This window comes from Pteropus medius, unplaced genomic scaffold, assembly GCF_902729225.1.
Source record: "Pteropus medius unplaced genomic scaffold, Ma_sr-lr_union100, whole genome shotgun sequence".
Classification (NCBI taxonomy): domain Eukaryota; kingdom Metazoa; phylum Chordata; class Mammalia; order Chiroptera; family Pteropodidae; genus Pteropus; species Pteropus medius.
Window position 1 is genome coordinate 41,722,778 of NW_024349800.1, and position 18,756 is coordinate 41,741,533.

General features: G+C 41.4%; 2 protein-coding genes across 2 annotated transcripts in view; one reads left to right on the forward strand and one right to left on the reverse strand.

Annotated features, from left to right (window-relative positions):
• Positions 1 to 6,749, reverse strand: part of GALM (galactose mutarotase) — a 48,470-nt gene extending 41,721 nt beyond the window's left edge. Inside the window, exon 1 of the mRNA XM_039887385.1 lies at positions 6,330 to 6,749. Coding sequence (XP_039743319.1) covers positions 6,330 to 6,519 — 190 coding nt within the window. The 5' untranslated portion in view covers positions 6,520 to 6,749. The remainder of the gene's footprint in view (positions 1 to 6,329) is intronic.
• A 101-nt stretch (positions 6,750 to 6,850) lies between these two features.
• HNRNPLL (heterogeneous nuclear ribonucleoprotein L like) overlaps positions 6,851 to 18,756 on the forward strand; it is a 67,859-nt gene continuing 55,953 nt past the window's right edge. The window contains exons 1-2 of the mRNA XM_039887383.1: positions 6,851 to 6,979; positions 9,373 to 9,516. Of these exons, the coding sequence (XP_039743317.1) occupies positions 9,451 to 9,516 (66 nt within the window). The 5' untranslated portion in view covers positions 6,851 to 6,979; positions 9,373 to 9,450. The remainder of the gene's footprint in view (positions 6,980 to 9,372; positions 9,517 to 18,756) is intronic.

Here is an 18,756-nt window from a genome sequence, read left to right on the forward strand (position 1 = left end):
TTTCTATCCTATTTTTCACTTGGATCCTCTCAGAATTCCATTCCCCTTTCCTGTGGTACTCTGTATCCATCACATCTACTGTGGGTCAGAAGAGTATGCAATTCAAGAATATGAACTATTTTACCAGGGCTGAACTGCTCTCAGGAGATGGACCCTGAACTGATTAGGCCAGTTACAGGCCATAGGTTCCCATTACTCAACTGGCTGGTCATAAGTGAAACCTAAATCATTCTCTTCTGGGTCTTTCCTGGTTGACTGATGTCCTTGCTAATCTGAGGACCTTGCTAATCAGGTCCTCAGAGTCCTGCTGATAGATGCCCATAGTAGCTAACACCTGCTGAGCACTTCCTAAGTCTCGGCTAACTCTCTAAGTGCTCTACGTTTAACTCATTTCATCCTCAGAGTATGTCTATGAAGTAGACACTATTATCCTCAGTTTATAGGTGTGGAAGCTCAGGGCAGAAGGGTTAAGAAACTTGCCCCAAACACATAGCCAGTTGGTAGCAGAATCAGGATTTGAACCCAGGCATTCTGGCTCTTGAGCACCTGTTCTTGAGCATCACATTATTTGGAGAGCACAACACTTTCTGGTTAATTGACTTTACTTACCTCCATCTCTTAGCACAGGCCAGGCACTCTCCCCACCAGCTCCCAACTCGCTCCCACCCTCTGCTCTTTCTGAAGTTGTAGCTTTAAAACCCCTTAAAACATCAAAAGGAGTCCCAAAGGGCCAAACAACATTTTCTTGGTTTTGCTCCATTTGCTTTTGTTTTTGTTTTTAATAGACTTTATTTTTTTAGAGCAGTTTTAAGTTCACAGCAAAATTAAGCAGAAGGTACAGAGATTTCCCATATACCTCCTGCCTCCGCACATGTTTAGCCTCCCCTATTATCAACATCTCCCACCAGAGTGATACATTTATTAGAATTGATGAATCTACACTGACACGTCATCATCATCCAAAGTCCATAGTTTACATTAGGGTTCACTCTTGGTATTGTATATTCTATGGGTTTAGACAAATGTATAATGAATGAACATGCATTCACCATTAAAATATACAGAATGTTTTCACTGCCCTAAAAATCTTCTGTGTGCTGCCTATTCATCCCTCCCATCCTCCTCACCCCTGGCAACCACTGATCTTTTTTACTGTCGCCACAGATTTGACCTTTTCAGAATGTTATATAGTTGGAATCATACAGTATGTAGCCTTTTAAGATGAGCTTCTTTCACTTAGTAATAGGCATTTAAGATTCCTCCCTGCCTCTTTGTGGTTTGATAGCTCATATCTTTTTAGCACTGAATAATATTCCATTGTCTGGATGTATCAGTTTTGCTATATATTCACCTGCTGAAGAACATCTTGGTTGCTTGAGTAATTATGAATAAAGCTGCTATGAACATCCATATGCAAGTTTTTGTTGGACATAAGTTTTTAACTCCTTTGAGTAAATACCAAGGAGTGCGATTGCTGGATCGTATCGTTAGAGTATGTTTAGTTCTGTAAGAAACTACCAAACTGTCTCCCAAAGTGGCTGTAACATTTTGCATTTACACCAGCAATGAATGAGAGTTCCTGTTGCTCCACAGCCTCATCAGCATTTGATATTGTCAGCGTTCTGAACTTTGGCCATTCTAATAGGTCTCGCTGTTGTTTTAATTTGCTTTTCCTGATGACATATAATGTGGGGCATTCATTTGCTTTTCAGGAGCTCAAAAACGTGAAAAGCAGAATTTTGTTCAAAAATTATTTGGCTGTATCTATTTTTGACTCTTACCTGGACTCATTCAACAAGTGTAAACTGAGCCTTTACTCCCTTTCAGCCATAGGCTTAGCAACAAAGACAAACCCAACAGCAAGGCTGCTGCCTCATGGGCTTGCAAAAATTCCTGCAGAAGGGACTACTTTTAGCTAGTTAATAAGTCCAGGGAGATAAGAATTACTTGTTGCTCTTTGGTTTAGATGAAGAGTTTTTAAAGGTTAAACCATAAAGAGCAGAAACCACTGCTCCCAAAGCTCTTAGAAACAAATGGATTTTATACTATCCTCACATGTTACGAAGCTTTTAGATCAAATCAGAATTATAAAAAAGGACAGCCCCCAAATTCTGAATAAGACATGACTAAAAAGGTTATTTGGAAATACAGAAAATACTGTTTTCCACGAAAAAGGACAAAGCTTCTAAGTCAAACTACAAATCCAGATTTAATCAATTGCTGATGTGGGCTAAAGGGTAGAGGAAACGTTTGTCCCTTTTTCTGGGCAAAGGACTGGTCAGAATACATTACTAATGCGTAATCATGGGGTATTTGGCCCTTTCCACTCCTCTAACATCCCAAGGATCCTAGCTGTGACATCTACCTTGAACTGCCCAAACCTTAGCCAGGGTGATCTAAAGTCTCAAAGAAAATTGCACACTAGTTCCAGTCAAAACCTTCACACCCTGAATGACTTTCTTTGGCTTTCTGAGGAAAACAAATGTTACTTTAATAAGCATTTTAAACATCCCAGATATTTTATATATTTTGAAATGGTTACTGGTTGTCACAGAATCTCCATGCCATTTTCTGCAGATTTAACAAAGTAAAATAAAAAGTTCAAATAGTGTGAGGGAAGATATTTGGGGGCAAAGGAAGGAAGGAGATAAAAATTTTAATTGTTCACCATAGTTAGACATCATCACAGCGCAAAGCACATTTAATCATCATTATCCATTTGTTTCAGGTGAGGAAATAGGTCTGGAGCTGTTAAATAACTTGTCCGAGGTCACATAGCTTTAAGGGACAAAGCAGATTTAAACCAGGAATCCTCAATGCTCCGGTAAGGGCACACTTGGGCGTCTGTAATACTAAACTGAAGCTCTAAACTGGTTCCTTTTCATCTACCTTCTTATGAACTCAGGTTTTCTAAAAGCACTAAATTTATTTTTCTCTAGTTTTTTCGATAATGGCTCTCATGGTGGTAATAGCTGAGTATTTGGTGCTAACTGGGGAGATGAAGGGGAAGGAATCCTATAGATTGTGTGGGTAGGTTGTTTATACTTGTTGATTCTAAGCAAATATTCTCATCACAGGTTTTGAAAGAAGTCTAATGACTGCATATGGGACATGCAGAGGAAAAATATTTTAAAATATTTTAAATGTAAAAAATAACAAAGAAACTCACAGGAAGCATGACTGATTTTTTTTCCAGCCTGTAACTGAAAGATCGTATGATTTACCTCTTTAGTATTCTACAGAAGAAAGATCTCATTTTCCCAGGAAGAAATTGAACCATTCTGACCTCTGGTCATGGCCATCATCCAAGCAGTTTATATAATCTATCTGGGAAACTAGAGATAGTTCACATCTAATCCAACAGTTATAAAAGGACCATGTCTTGCGGAATTATCCATGCTTAGCTCTTCCCCAGGATTCAAAGCATTTTTGGGACATGGCAATGAAAGTAACTTTTTACTCTGTCACACCTTATTGCTTTATTTGCCTCAGTTTGTTTATATAACATACTCAGACATTCTTAAAGACTATATAGTGAAAATTAAATCTTCTTCCTACCCTGTACCCCAGCTACCTAGAGTCCTTGCTTAAAGACAACCCCTTTTGCCAATTTCTTTCTTTCTTTTCTTTTCTTTTTTTATGCCTACAGCAACTAGTCTTCCTAGGTGGTCTCCCATCCAATTACTAACTGGGCCCGACCCTGCTTAGCTTCCGAGATCAGATGAGATTGGATATGTTCAGCCAATTTCTTAACCTGAGTTTTAATACACTAGAATTGATCAAAATAGTGCAGAGTACCATTTCGTACTACAGTCACGCATGGCTTAACGACAGGAACATGCTGTTAGGAGATTCTGTCATTGCGCAAACACCAAAGAGTGCACTTACGCGAACCGAGATGGTACAGCCTACTAGACACCTGGGCTACATGGTATTCTACCATAGTATGTGCGAGCTGACTTCTACCCAAATGCCATTATGCTGCATATGACTATATTCTGATTGAGGCAATTATGCTTTTTGTTATGACGTATATGAAGTCTTCTTTATCTTTGGTGATACTAAAAGAATCTACAAAAAACTGAAGGACAGGGCCTTAAATCAGGAACAAGGGGCTGTCTGCAATAACCTTGATGGCTGAACTTATTAGGAAGTATTATTAGATATTCTGAGGGCCTTTTTTCCAACTTCTCTTTTGAAAACAGCTTGATTTCCTTTTAAAATAATTAAATTATCTAAATTATAGACTAGGAATGAAAATGTCTCTCTCAGTCCAGCACCTAGAATATTTTAGATGCTTTTTGTGAAGCCTGTGATGCATCCTGGTTAGGAAAATTTTATTTGACTTTCTCAAGAGACATTAATAACTTGGAGGGTAAGACAATACAAGACGGATCAGTATAATCTGAGTGGGTTAGTTTTTTCCCTCTTTTAAGAATATTTAAGGATAATTCTTTCAGCCAGACTCCCACAAGAGCCATAGACTCATAGAGATAATTGTATAAATGCCCTCATAAAATCAGCACTTCTATGCCTGGTGCTTCCCGGATGCCATGTCATCATTATACCTGTTTCATATGAATTCTAGAAAAATTCCAGAGATACTTTGTGCTTTAAGATTTATGTGACTCATGTCAGAACTAAAAATAGTAAGAATTGATTGTGTGTGTTTGTGTGTGTATGGGAGGAGGGTAGTTACCTCCTGAATTGATGATAGGCGTAGATGGACATGAGATAAAAGCAGGTGCTCTTAGCTTATCATTTCCAAAATTCTTTATTGGCTCTGCAATTAAAGGCCATATATTGAACTGTTTGACATCACGGGCAATTTTGTACCAGTCAAGTCTCTTTGTGGTTGTTTCAACCTAGAAAATGGTGATGCTATTAACACAGAGAGGTGACTTAGCAAAATGGTTCTAAAGAATCCTCTTTTGTCACTTGTCAATGCTCTTGCCTTCTGACTTTGAAGATAGATGTGAACCCCCATCCCCATAAATTCACGGGGGCTTGGAGAAGGAGGGCAAGTGGAACTGATTTTCCCTAGGTTAGGGCCCTGCACCTTTCTACTCATGAGTCTCCTGTAATAGACTTGCTGAAGTTACCAAAGAAATTCTGCTGAGTATTACCTACCCCCTTCTCCAAGCCAAGCTATGGAAGCTCCAAGGTAGATAAAGACAACCAGAGGGCAAGGAGTAGGATCCTCAGGAATAGTCTTGTAATAATACGATCTGTTAAGAATATGGAGAGAAATTTTTAGTCTCCTAAGGGAAAACCAGTACCAAGGGTTTTCTGTTGACTTCCAACCATGAGACATGCTACATATTAAAGAACCAAAGAAACAGAAAAAATACATCTGAAGGAAAACCTCAAACCTCCTCTCTAGCAGATTTTGTTCACACCCCTACACTGAGCTGAGGGTATTAATTCTCAAGCAGTCTCCTATTGCCAACTTTATTTCAGATTTCATTTTCTGTCTAGTTACACCCTAGTGCCAAGAGAGCAGTATGTACATTGTCATCTGTTGCAATCAAACTGCAGTTGTAATTATTTATTTACATAATTACTTGGCTAACAGCTATGTCCCCAGCTAAACTGCAAGCTCCATGAGGGTGGGGACCTTTTCTGTCTCACTGAATGAGATAACTGAATTAAGTTTTTAAATGCATTAATTAATACGTGATCTTAACTGCCCACAGATTCCAGCAGAATAAAAGTCCACCCTAGTTAGAAGGAGACTTCATTTCTAGACAATGAGTAGGTAGGTATTTTGCCTTCCATTCCCTACCTACAGCGTTATTGAGCAGCCAGGGGGTGCTGGGCAGTAACCTCTCTAGACTTAAGTGGATAAGCTATCTGCACTCCCAGCTATTTGAGACAACCACGCCTCAAAGAATCTGATCAAGAAAAAAAGGAAGTAGAAGAGGAGTCTTTGATTTTCCTTCTTCGGAAAGGGCACAGGGAAGGAGCTGGGAGCCACACTCCCTCGCATTTTCCTCTCCTGCCCTTCCAAAGATCAGGCAGTTCAAAGGTCGCTCCAGAGTTGCTGGAGTTCTCGCTTACCTTTACTGACTTTTTAAATTAACTGAGGCAAAGCCTGAGTGGATAACTAGATGCCAAGTCCTATAGCTGTTTCCATTCAGTCTGTCTTTTTCCCAGCACTGAATCGCAACACAGCGAGTTAGTGGGATCCAAGCATTCCTGACGGTCCCAAACAAAAGTCCCAACTCAGGTCTTTCCCCTGGGTCCCTGCTCCACGAGCAGCCCGCCCCCGGGGCGTGTGCGCGGTGGGCCTGGGGCCGGCCAGCGACCCAAGGCAGAGTTCAACCCACCTTCCAACTCAGCAAAGCCGAGGACCACATCTGAGGATCTGCCCTGCCTGTCCTTGACTTCCAGAGCTGTGATAGTGCAGCCCCAGGAGATGATGTCCACTCTCAGCAGGTCTGACTGCAGCTGGAACTTCTCCACTGTCCCTGCCCCTAAGGGCAGGTCTCCAAACACGGCTCTGGTCACCGAAACCATGGGGAAAGCTCAGGGTGTGCTGCTACTTCTGGCTTTTCGAACTCCTGAGGCAAACAAGAACGACAGAAGTTTACTGGAGAAGGGGCGGGAAACAGCTCAGACTCCTCCTCTTCCTTGCCTGGATTTAGGGAGTGACCACTCCTGCAGAATTTATCCTCTGGGGCGTTTCTAAATCATTCCTTTACCCGAGGGTAACCTGAAGGCAAACTTTCCAGCCAGGCTTGCAGTTTTTTCCCCCGTTGCTAATCCTGGCTGCATTGCATGCTGGGAATGGTAGTCTTTGAAAGGTGAAATTGCACTTTGGGTCCTGTAGTCTTTCTAACCCCAATCCTGAATCTGCAGGATTCTACGCTGTTCTCGGGCAGTGGTTCTCAGCATGCGATGAACTAGCTGTTCAGTAATGTTGGTGGCTGACTTTCAGATAAAATGCTGGAAAATACAGAGAGCAGAATTAGGGACGGTGAGACGGATCTTGGGGGTGGGGGGAGGAATTCTGGTTTTAAGTTAACTCTGATTCAGAGGGGAAAGAAGTACAGGGGTTGTTTAGAGAAAGGGTAAATAATTGCAGGCCTCTCGGCACACCCTGTACACTAAAGATCCATTTAGTTTGTCCCACAGGGCAGAGCCCTGGACATATTTCTGCTGGAGCCAGTGCCCAAAGTCTCTCCTGGCTGGCTGCAGGCCTGAAGTAGCAGCCTAGACAAGCTCAAAAATAGTCAAGTGTATATGGAGGTGATCAGAGGCAACCTCCAGCTTTCTTTTCTTCAGGGGACTGGTAAAGAGTACCTACCCACGTTGTTCTTGAAGTTCAAAGTTTCTTTAAAAAGGGATTAAGGGAACAAATATTTATTAAATTCCTCATCAAAGTCAGATACTGTACTTTTATTACCTTCTTTCCATAAGCAGGGAAAGGCTTTAAGTATGTGCTGCTGGGAGAGGAAAGACACTGAGGTCAATAAATAAACTTCATGCTTTAGTGTGCCTCAGACGCATGCGAAGAGATTTTTAAAATGCATATTCTCAGGCCTGTCTCTGGAATTTCCGATTCTGTGAGTCCAGGGTGAGACTCAGGAATCTGCCTTTTTCAATGTTTCCAGGTTACGCTAATGCAGGTTAAATGGGACCAAACTTTGAGAAATATTGCTCTAATTTTTGATGCCTAATCTCAGGGATTTTTTTTTTTTTCTTCCCTGAAATAGGCTTGGATGACAGAGGACTAAAATAGAGTGACTACAGGCCTTAATAGGATTGTCAGATAAAATACAGGAGCCTGTGTTTTTGCTAAATCTGGCAAGTCTAGACAGTACTGGGCCTAGGAAGGAAGGGAGGATGTTGGAAGCCTAAAAACATGTTTTTCTTGACTGCATACTCATCTTTGCTTGACACTGCTTTTGGTTTGGTTCCGAAGTATTTCAGAGGGGATCCAACTAGACTGTGGTGAGTGCCAAAAGCATCTATGATTAGGAAATTGGGAGAATTGGGATCATGTTCCTGGAAGCAGATGCTAATAAAACAACCCATCTCTCAGCCCTTTGTGTAGTTGGAAGGAATATTTAGCATTCTTGCCACAAAGCCTCGATTCTCATTCATGAAGCAGGGGAATTCTGATAGCAAAGGAAAATGAGAGCTTGCAATAGGCTTCAGCGAAGTGTAACATATAATAACAAAAAGACCCAAACAAGTCAAATTACAGACTGCACCACACTCATACAATAACTGATAGGCACTCTTGTGTGCTGCTTCATCAAAAATTCTCATAAACTCTGCAACCCTCATCAGCCCACTTACCATTTATGGTTGATTCGTACACAAGCCGTTTTGGCAATGCTGTGTTAGCAAGGATATCTTAGAGTCTTTTCTGTGAGCAGGAAGACTGCATTTTCTTTTCTCAGCCGCCAGTTCTCAATGTTCTGCCAAGCTTATGTTGTCACAGAAAGAAATAAATGCATTGGAATGGCCAAAGCCAAATGTCACTAGGAGAGGTTATATAGCTTATCTTGGTAGAAAATGAAACAAACCATGATGTCTAAGATGTAAGGAGTACACTCTTGATTTCATTTTCTTTTCGCTTTTAACGGTTTAATATATTGAGTCAAATAGGACTACCTTCTGCTAATGCAGCTGTCAGGCACAACCCTTGATTTTTCTTACTAGATTAGGTCAGAAACAAGGTAATAATCTTGATAAGGAAGCATTGTCAAATTCTAGGAGGTATTTATTTTTGTTTTTGAATAGAGGCTGAGGGTGAAGGTATGAGATAAAGGGAGTAGGAATTGTGACATTTACATTAAAGGGGAGTTACTTAGAGTGGATACCTTTTCTTTTTCCCAGAGGTGGATACACAGGTGAAGAATAAGGTCTGTCCTGTTCTCAGCAAGAGATTAGTCCCCAAAGTTGAATGCAGAGGGCCAGAAATGAGGAGATCTGAGTGCTGGGACCCTGGGCTTCATCTTCTCATTCTATACAGAAACTGCAGGTGTGCTGTTCCTGGGACTCAGGAGACTCTGGGCCCATAGATTGCCAGCTCCAAAGCCTTAAGCCGTTGACAAACTGCTATGAGGAAACTTTGAGATATAATGATAAAAACAACTCACAGTACCTCAGAGTTTGTCTGTATAAAGAGACCTGGAAGAGATTCTTTCTAATCAGGTTGATATCTTACCACCTTCCTGTTTTCTTGTGGTTTTGAACTCCAGTAGTATTTATTGTCAGTTTTCTTCACTGGGTACTCAGCATACACTGTCTTATCTTTCATTTTATTGTTGTTCTTGTTTACTCAACTGTTGGCTTCCCGATACAATATTTTGACATATGTATTTTTTATAACCCAAACGTCACTGTACTTGATTTCAGATGAAAACTTCTTGTATTTGGAAGCCGGAAATAACTGGAAGAATCCCATCAAGTTCATGAGAGGTAGAATTCTTCACAATGCAATCAAACTCTATTTCATCAACAATTTTGGAGCAGCTGCTGGGGAAGGCATTATGGGAGCAGGTGAGAAGTTACTGAGGAATATGGCGTAGATGTCGCTGTATGACGTGTTCTTTATTTGTCAAATATTCAATAAGTATGTGCTAGGCACTCTGCTGGTTGTATATTGATGAGTAAAACATGATCCTTACCTTCAAAGAGTTTACAGTCTAATGTGATATAATGTTCATCTCTATCCTCCACAAGAACTTCAGTAAAATCTTCAAAATTTATTACCAGTACAAGCAGGATGAAACAAAGTGTTGGGACTGGCCTCAGCGTAGTTGGAATTTCAGGGCTGCCCAAAGATGATCAACCATATTAGGATTATTTCAGAATTCCCCAGCACCAAGCAGAGTGACTGGCAATGTTAGATGTTCACTAAATAATTATTGAATGAATGCATGATACATAAATAAATACAGTGTTATAGTGGAGCAGACCTGGGTTTAAGAGGCACCAGAATTTACTGGCTGGGCAATTTGTTTAACTACTCTGAACCTCACTTTCCTCATCTATAAAATGAGAATAATATCACATGATTGTCCTATCTGATTATTATTAATTGATTGCTAGTAAATATATAGTGCTAAAATTTTACTGGGTACCATGATAAGTATCCCTGTAAGTCAGACACTATTACATGATACAGAAATCGAAACTTAGAGAAGTTCAGTAACTTGCTCAAGGTCACATGGTTAGTAAGTCAGGAAACCAAGATTTGATCCCAGGCAGCTTGACTGTAGAGATAGGAGCACTTAACCACTTCCTTATTATATGTTACCTAATATTGTGGTCAGCTGAGAACATGGATTCCAAAGCACCGTATAAATTCTAATACATTGCACCAATGTAAAATGTTCATCTTCTAATTCTTGTGGTAACTACAAATTTTAAAAATCAGTTTCTGGAATTAGGTCACATTGAGCTCAGGGGGCATTGCAGCTGCTTATACTATCAGGGTAACAAGGGTCCAAGGAGAACAGCTAGACCTTGACCCTGGAAATAAGGCACTCATCCTCTCTGGACCTATTATATATTCATTCATTTATTTGTTATTAAGTCTCCTGCCAAGAAGATGAAAGCTCCAAGAGAGCGGGCCCTTAAACTGCTATAGCCCAGTACCTAGAACAGATTAGTAGGTCACTGAAAAATATTTGTTAAATAAATGTTTGGATACTAGAAGGGATGTGAAGCATCTCTCATACAAAGCTGGTGAAAATCTTAATCGATAAACCACTCCGGAGAACTACTTATCAATATCTAATAAGGTCAAATTGCAGTTAGCTCAGCAATGGCACATGACCTAGCAATTGTATTCCTTGGAATATACCCTAGATAATCTTTTGCATATGGGCATAAGAATATCTATAGCAGTATTATGTGTAAGAATAAAAATATGGAAACAACCTATATTGTCCATCAGTTGAAAAACAGAGTAAAAAATGTGATATATCTATATAATAGAATATGACATAACAGGAAAATGAATGTACTAGGGTCCCACAAGTCCTCAGGCATGACTTTTGTAATTACAATGTTAAGGGAGAAAAAAAAAAGCAATAATAAGCATGTTTCTTTTTCTTTCTTATTTTTTTCCAAATCAGACCTTTGAAAATTTACTCTTTGATTAGTTAAGATTAGGTTTGACTGCCTGTAAGAGAGATCCAAAATAACAGTGGCTTAAGAAAGTATACAAGTTGATTTCTTTCCTAAGAACAGTCCAGAGATGAGTATGTTAGGTTCTGGGATTTTTGCCTTACTTGCAAGCTAATAAATTGCTATTTCACAGATGCTGGCTAAAGACACAGATTTCTAGGTCTGAGACAAAGGATCTTATTACTCACTATATAGCAAGCTGATGCACATCATGTTTTTGCTGATTCCCCATGCCCCCCAAGACCCATGGAGGTAACCAAGTTGGACACTAAGCACACAGTGGGTTTGCATTACAACTAGAATCTACCCCTTTTATAGTAAGTGGTAAGCAAGCCTCTTCTTTGTCTGAGAGATGATGTTAACTCATGCCTTGATCTTGCATTGCAAGCTCAATCTTGAGAAATGGTCCACTAAAGAGAGGTCAGCATTATACATTCTTGGTATACCCAAAAAGGCTGTTCAGAGATGCTCAGGGCCATGGTGGATCGCTTCTCTCAACAGGTGGTCCAAGGTTAGTATACTAGTTCTGCTCAATGTGGTCATCTGGGATGTAGGCTCCCTCTAACTTGTTGTTTTACCATCTGTAGGGTATGTCCTAAAGTCCAGTTGGCCAAGGAAGTATGCCACCATGTCCACATTTAGAACAGCAGGATAGAAGAGAGAAAGTGAGAAGAAGCAGTGTTGGAGAAGGAACAGGCTCCCTTCCTTAAAGGACACATCCTGAAAGTTTCACACATTACTTTCCCTCATACCCCATTGGCCAGAACTTACTCACATTATTATATAAAACTTCAGAATAGGTTGCGAAATGTATAATCTTTATTCTAAGGGTTCTATTAATATAGTATAAAAGAGAAGGCATTCGAGCATAAGTAGCACTCTGCCATATACTTTATTAAAGTTGTTAGTATTTCAATAAATACTTTCCAGGGACTTTGGAGGATTTCTAACAGGTACCACGTTCCTCCACTCTGTGTACCTAATGAGAATGTGAGCGTGTGGCTTGGTTGTCTGGTTGAAGCCAGATACCTGTAAGCATACCTCTGGGATGAGACTACAGGTATCAGATACACTTCAGGCATTGCCTGAGGCGCAACACAAAGGAATCAGATGATTTCCGGGGATCTGGAAGAAGACAGGATTTCTACTCCAGGCAATGGTGAATTTTTGAGTGTGGAGCTAGAGACTCCAAGCATCAAGGTGGCAAGATCTGAAAGAGCTCTAGTGGGAGACGTTTATTATGCCAGAGGGTAGGTAGTGTGAGGTGGGAACCACTTTGATGGTGATGGCTTTGCCAAAGGAAGAAGAACCCAAGCCACAGAGGATTTCCTCCTTAACTCTCAAAGAACTGGCTCCCAAGAAGGACATGGAGAACCATAGGTCAGTCAGCATAGGATGTGGACTGTTTGTGTCCTGGAAGAGGACACTGAGCTAGAGCTGGAGGGAGGTATTTTCAAGAGTCAGTATTGACCCAGTATTGTTATAATAAGAAACTTTCTGGGGACAAGTGACTGGGAGCTGCCTGGGGTGTGCTCCTGAGGCCCTGGGGATGACTTTGCAGCTGGCAGGTGCTCTCCACTAGTTAATGGTGGTGCTGCAAAACATCTTTTTAGTGCCAGGGAAGCTTCTCCTTCGTGGATGATTTGCAGCTCTGCTCAGAGTAGAAGCATTTGGCCAGTTAATTCTACTTGGACTTCTACAGCACATTGGACCTCAGTCATGTCCCTTGATTAAGTGCCATCTCTTACTAAATTGACCATGTTTTCCTTCCTGCAATTGGCTAAGACAATCGTTGGCCAGGCTGACTTTGTGTTGCACAGCGTCCTAGCTGAAGAAGTCCTGTCGAAAATCACCACATATATTTTTTAAAAGACTAAGAATGAGACCCCTTTAAACGGTTTCAGGTGTGCCAGCAGGTATACCAAGATAGGTGACATTGATTGGTAAAACTATGCAGTGTCTCTAGGAGGAGAGGGAAAAGAAGGCGAGGAAGGGAGGGGATAGCATTTTAACAACAAATGCTGGGACAGCAGCACAGCTGGCACCTCAGGCATGAAGCCAGGACAGTAAAGTCTGCTCAGCAAAACCTCTGCCTGGACGCTTGAGACAACACGCTAGTGGAAATTTTTTTTTGCAGTGAGTTTTTTTGCAGCAACTTTGGGCCACAAGGAAAGGCTTGTCTACTAATAAATAGCCAACTAGAACTAGGGCAAAAAATCTAGCTAGATGCAAGGGGTCTGGCAGACACCTATGAATAGGTTTCAAAGATCAAGAAGCAGCTCAGGTGAGGTCCAGCCAGAGTCAAGGTGGTCAGCAAGTCCATAAGATGATTCCAGCAAATGGGCTTGCACCCTACTGTAGAGCAGGCCCGTTGCTCCCTGGCCCGTTAGAGACTGTCCACTAGCTGTGGTGTGGATTACAGTTAGCAGATTGGAGGCCTGTAAGCAAATTCTGCCTTCTTTTTTGTACACGCGAATGGGGAAAATTTCAGTCCCACTTCTATACCTTTTCAAAAGATTAACACTAAATTTAGGTCAGACAATCATAGTGGAATTGGTGTTTCTTCTGAACGTAACCACATTCTAAAAAGATATGTGGTTATACAAGGGCCAGGTGAAGTCAGGAAGAGACAAGACGTGACGGGGCCCCTGTGTGTTTTTTTCTGACACTACTTCTGACACTAAATTTATGTTGTTTTTACACACTGTAGCCAATTCTGTGACACCAAAAGGGTGCCCAACAATTCAATTCAATTCTGACATTATCTACCTGGAGATAGGGTCAAATCTCACCAGTTAAAGGGCTCCGTCCCACAAGACTGTCCCCAGCTCAGACACCAGCTGCAAATAGGATACCCAGGCTACCCACACTTCTCCCCAGCAGCCAACTACAAATTTGTGAGTTCCCCCAAAGTCCTCTCAGGTTGATAATTTGATAGAATGACTCACAGAACTCAGGAAAATACTTTACTTACATTTACTGATTCATTATAAAGGATATAACTCAGGAACAGCCAAGTGAAAGAAATGCATAGGGCAAGTTCTGAGGCGTGGGGTCGGGGTGGGGATTGCTGCAGAGCTTCCGAGCCCTCCTCTGTCGTGCCATCTTTCTAGCACCAGAATGGATTTACCAACCCAGATGCTCATTAGCATAAGATATTCTTGTCACTCAAGAGATGTTAAGGGTTTGGGGAGTTCTGTGCCAGACCAATTTTTTTTTTATTATACAGCTCTAACTGGCCCCCCCACCCCATCCACTGTCTACCAGAGTAACCAGGTCAAAAGTGAGAGGGAAAAACACCCCTGACCCCCACCCCATCCACTGTCTACCAGTCAGAGTAACCAGGTCAAAAGTGAGAAGGGAGGAACTTCCGGAAAGGGCAGTGATTCTCAAACCTTAGATGCACATTAGAATATTCTGCAAAACTTAGAAATGTAGGTTCATGGGTCTGAATCTCAGTGACTCAGTGATCCTCAGTCACTGAGGAAGGGACAATGTGGGTATCTCCATTTTTAATAAACTCCCTAAATGATTCCCCTGCTACCTGAAGTTTGAGAACCATGGAGTAAGCATTTCTTTGAGTCCCCCTCTACCCACAACACCACTCCTTTCTAGAAGCATGTCTAATCATGCCCTGAAGGAAAAGCCCCAAGTCTGACTGCAGCTTATGATCTTCCCCTGATTTAAAGACAAGGAGGAATTACAACTGAGTACACAGGACCTTTAGGTGAAGCAGGATTTTATGATCTGGAGATTCTGCCTCAAGCCGGAGTCGGAATCTCAGAAAAAGAAATCAGGATTAACATTAGTCGGTGTCTGCTATGTGATGTGATGCTAGGTGTTTTTATGTAGTTTGCCTGTGAGGAGGTATAACCATTATTATTTCATGGCTCAGAAAACTAAGAATCAGAGAAGACTGGGGCTGAGGAGGTATGGCTGGTATTCTAATACCTACCTCAAAATGGTAAATAATTAAAAAGAACACGTTGAGCTGGTGTGACTAGTTGTGAGTTGGAGTCGCTGCAGCCACAGTGCAGAGTGTCAATCATTCTTCAATGCTAGAAATGGCAGCGCTGATAGGCAGCTCTGTGCTACTGAGTATGAAAAGCTTCAGCCCGCAGACGCTACTCACTGAAGCAGCTACTTTCTCAGAGCCTCCCTGGGAAATCACCAGTCCTGCTGAATGAATGTATCCGTCTTCCTGCTGAACTCAGATCCCTGAGGTAGAGCCCGACTAACAGCTCCGAAAATTGCTAGGATCCACACAGCTCATGCTGAGTCGAGTGTGGTTGATACCAACTTGTGCCTCTTCTGACATGACGAGTGTGCCCTGGATAGTTTGGTGGTCTAAGTCCTGTCTTTAAGGCAAGCACAGGCCTGGTGGGAGAGCAGGGTTGGGGTAGAGGGAGAAATAGGAAAGATGTCAACCAAGGCTTTTTGAGTCAGCCGATGTCAAATCTACTGCGAACAGTGGGGAAGTAAATAAAAGGAATACAAAAATCAGCAGGAAGAACTTTAAGAGCAGGTCAGAGGGAAGTGGACTGGGCAATGGGAAGTAGTTCAAGGATGAGTCATAGAGTGGACAGTTTGACCAACACACCTGGAGTGTGTCATGGGGCAGGTACAGGAGCTTACAGGAAATATGTGTACCTAGCTCACCTGTGTTCTACTTCTGCATAGGTTCTTTTCTGTCTTGGGTAGAGGCAGCAGTGTGACGTGACATTGGTAGAAGGAAAAGGGACAGGATAGGCAGGCCAAGTGATCACCAGGGTAGGGTGTGCATTCACCCATGAGTCCAGGGTCTGGTCCTCAACCTTTCAGGCAAGATACTCAGTCTTGTCAGGATCCCAGAATTCATCCTGATAAGGAAGACTAACATCAGCTACACTCTTAAGAGACTGCTGTATAAAATAAAAGCCCAATCTCTTTCTTTAAAACAGTTACCCTTTTTTAGTGCCAGGCCCTAGTATTGAAGAAGTAGTGATGATGAATTAATAATCAAGGACCATTTGATGAGCATAAATTGGAGCACAGAGTTGGAGAGTCTTACTAGAGCTAAGCCCCACAAAATAGACCTGCTTCACAAGTGGGAGTTATTTCAGATGACCAGACGGCTGATATCCCCTGGATTCAGTGCCTCCCATGGACAGTGGTGAATGTAATCAGCCATCTTCGCACATTTTGACTCTGCTTGTTCTGTGCTTCTGCATCAGAGTTGCATGATTTAACTTGTGCTCTAACTTTGCTGTGCAGAGAAAATGGATTTTCCTATTATTTTGTTCAGAAGTGATCTGCACTCCTTTTGAGCACTCACTTACTTGGTTAGTTGGTGTTGGTGGTCATGATTATCTAAATGTCTGATCTGGTTTAAAACCTGGTAATGCCGATTATTGAAATGATCCCTTTAGGTATGTTAAAAAGATAAACTGAAGCATATTTAAAATTTTAACAGTTTATTTGTGCAAAAATCTATTGGAATCAGGACAGGGCCAAACCAGACATAGGAGAACTCCACCGAAAGCAGCTTGGGGAGAGGCTTTTATGGAGAAAAGGCAGAAACAAAGTAAGGAAATTATTGAGCGGCTATAGCTTATGGCTATAGCTTAAAGCTTAGTTGGCTGTTTGTGATTGGTTGTATTAGGTTTCAGTTTCATAACCTTGAGGCATTTACAAACTTAGATTTTGGTTTGCTTACGTAGGCCACCTAGCATTAGAGACATCTCAGTCTAATGGCTTTCTTATTTAATTAATTTAATAGGTATGTTCTGTTTCTCTCAGATAAAAAGAATATAACTTGCAAATAACCTCCCCCTAACCTTCCCTTCTCGCTGCTTCTTTTCCTAACAGGTATATAGAGAAGAGGGAGGGGTGTGACTTACGAGTCTTTGTCACAGCAGGAAGAGCTAGGGTCCTCAGGTTGGGTGGGAGCATCCTCCGCCTTCTCAGTTCCCTTGTCCACCTGTTTGCTCCGTGCTCTGCTGGTTTCTGAAGCTGTAGCATGCAGCAGGTAACATGTGGCTCTTAAGAGCCTTGGCCATGCTGCTGACTGCCTCTCCCTTGCAGATTTGGCCTCCCCTCAGCTCCCTCTGGCTATGGACCCTAAACCTCTTCTGTGTCCTCAATCGGCCCCTTGCCCTGGGGGTCCACTGCAGCATCTGCGCCGGGGTCTTCTCTTTGTTCAGACCCACATCCTCTCTCATTAGTTCTATCTCAGTGGTCTCCAAATAGCTTCTCTATCTATGGCTTTCTCCAATCCCTTTTTCTTTCTTAAACACCTATATGATCATGTGATTCTCTTCCTTCAAAACTTCTAAGAGCTACCTGTTTTCTATAGGAAAACACTTAAACTGCTTGGTCTGATATACAAGACTCCTAACAATTTGATCTCAATTTGCTTTCCATCCTCAACTTCCCTTCTCCAGCCTCACATGTCCATCTAACACATCATGCCTTTTCGTGCCTCTGAATTTACGTATTCTTTCCATCTGTAATTTTCTTTTTACTTTGTTCATTGAGAGCTGGTTCAAATGCTCTTCTGTGAAACATTTTTTTCTTTTTACTAATCTTCGCAGAGATCTCTAGTATGGCACTTGTCATCTCTACAAGGAAGGTGAAATATTTCAAATGAAACTTAAAGGCTTAAGGAAAATTTGCATCTTCAATAAGTTGTATAATTTAAACATCAATTAATTATAAATGGTCTTTTCTGTGCACAAGAAGCAGCCTGTGGACATTAAAATAAACCAACTTTGACATTGATATACCTAACAATTTTAAAATATGAAAGTCTCTAATTGGCTTGTTAGGCATGCTTTCGTTTGCAAGTAACAGGATAACTGTCTGCAACCATATAACAGTAGTTTTACAAGAAGAGTTTTCTTTTTCTTATATAATGAAAAGTTCAGAACTGAGCAGTCCAGCACTGGTACAACTGCTGAGAAATGCTGACAAGGACTAAGGCTCTTTCAGCATTTCTTCTCCTCCTTTCTTAGCTTTTTGGCTTTCATCCTCATGTTTTTATCCTCATGTCACCGACTGACTGTTGTATCTCCAGGCTCATGTCTGCTTTCTAGGCAGCAAGAAAGGGGAGAGACATCAGAGACAAAAGGGGCAAAGGAACTCTGCCAGGTGCATCTCTCCCTTTTTATCTGGAAGTAAAACTTTCTGGAAATCTTATCTAAGAGGGTTCTGCTTACATCGTACTGGCCTGAACTGATTCATGTGGCCACAGCTAGCAGTAAAAGAAGGAAAGTCGAGTATTTTGCTTTCCAGCCTCTGTAGTAGAAAAAAAGCAAGAGAACAGGACGGTGTGAATGGCTTTGGGGCTGCTAATCCCAGTGTCTGTCACAGGGCTATATTCATGAGATTGAGTCTAAAGAAGGACCTTGATGGGAAGTGGGGAGAGAGAATGGTAGAAGATTAGGATACATTGGATCAAAAAACTCAGGTCTGTTCTGGCCTTAGTACTTTAGCAAAGAGATGACTCAAATCTAATAGACCTCTTACTTCTCTCTATAGTACTCTTCTCTCTTTCAGATTCTTCCTCAAGGATAGATTTGTAAATTAAATTATTAATTAAATTTTTGAGATAATTTACAAACCATA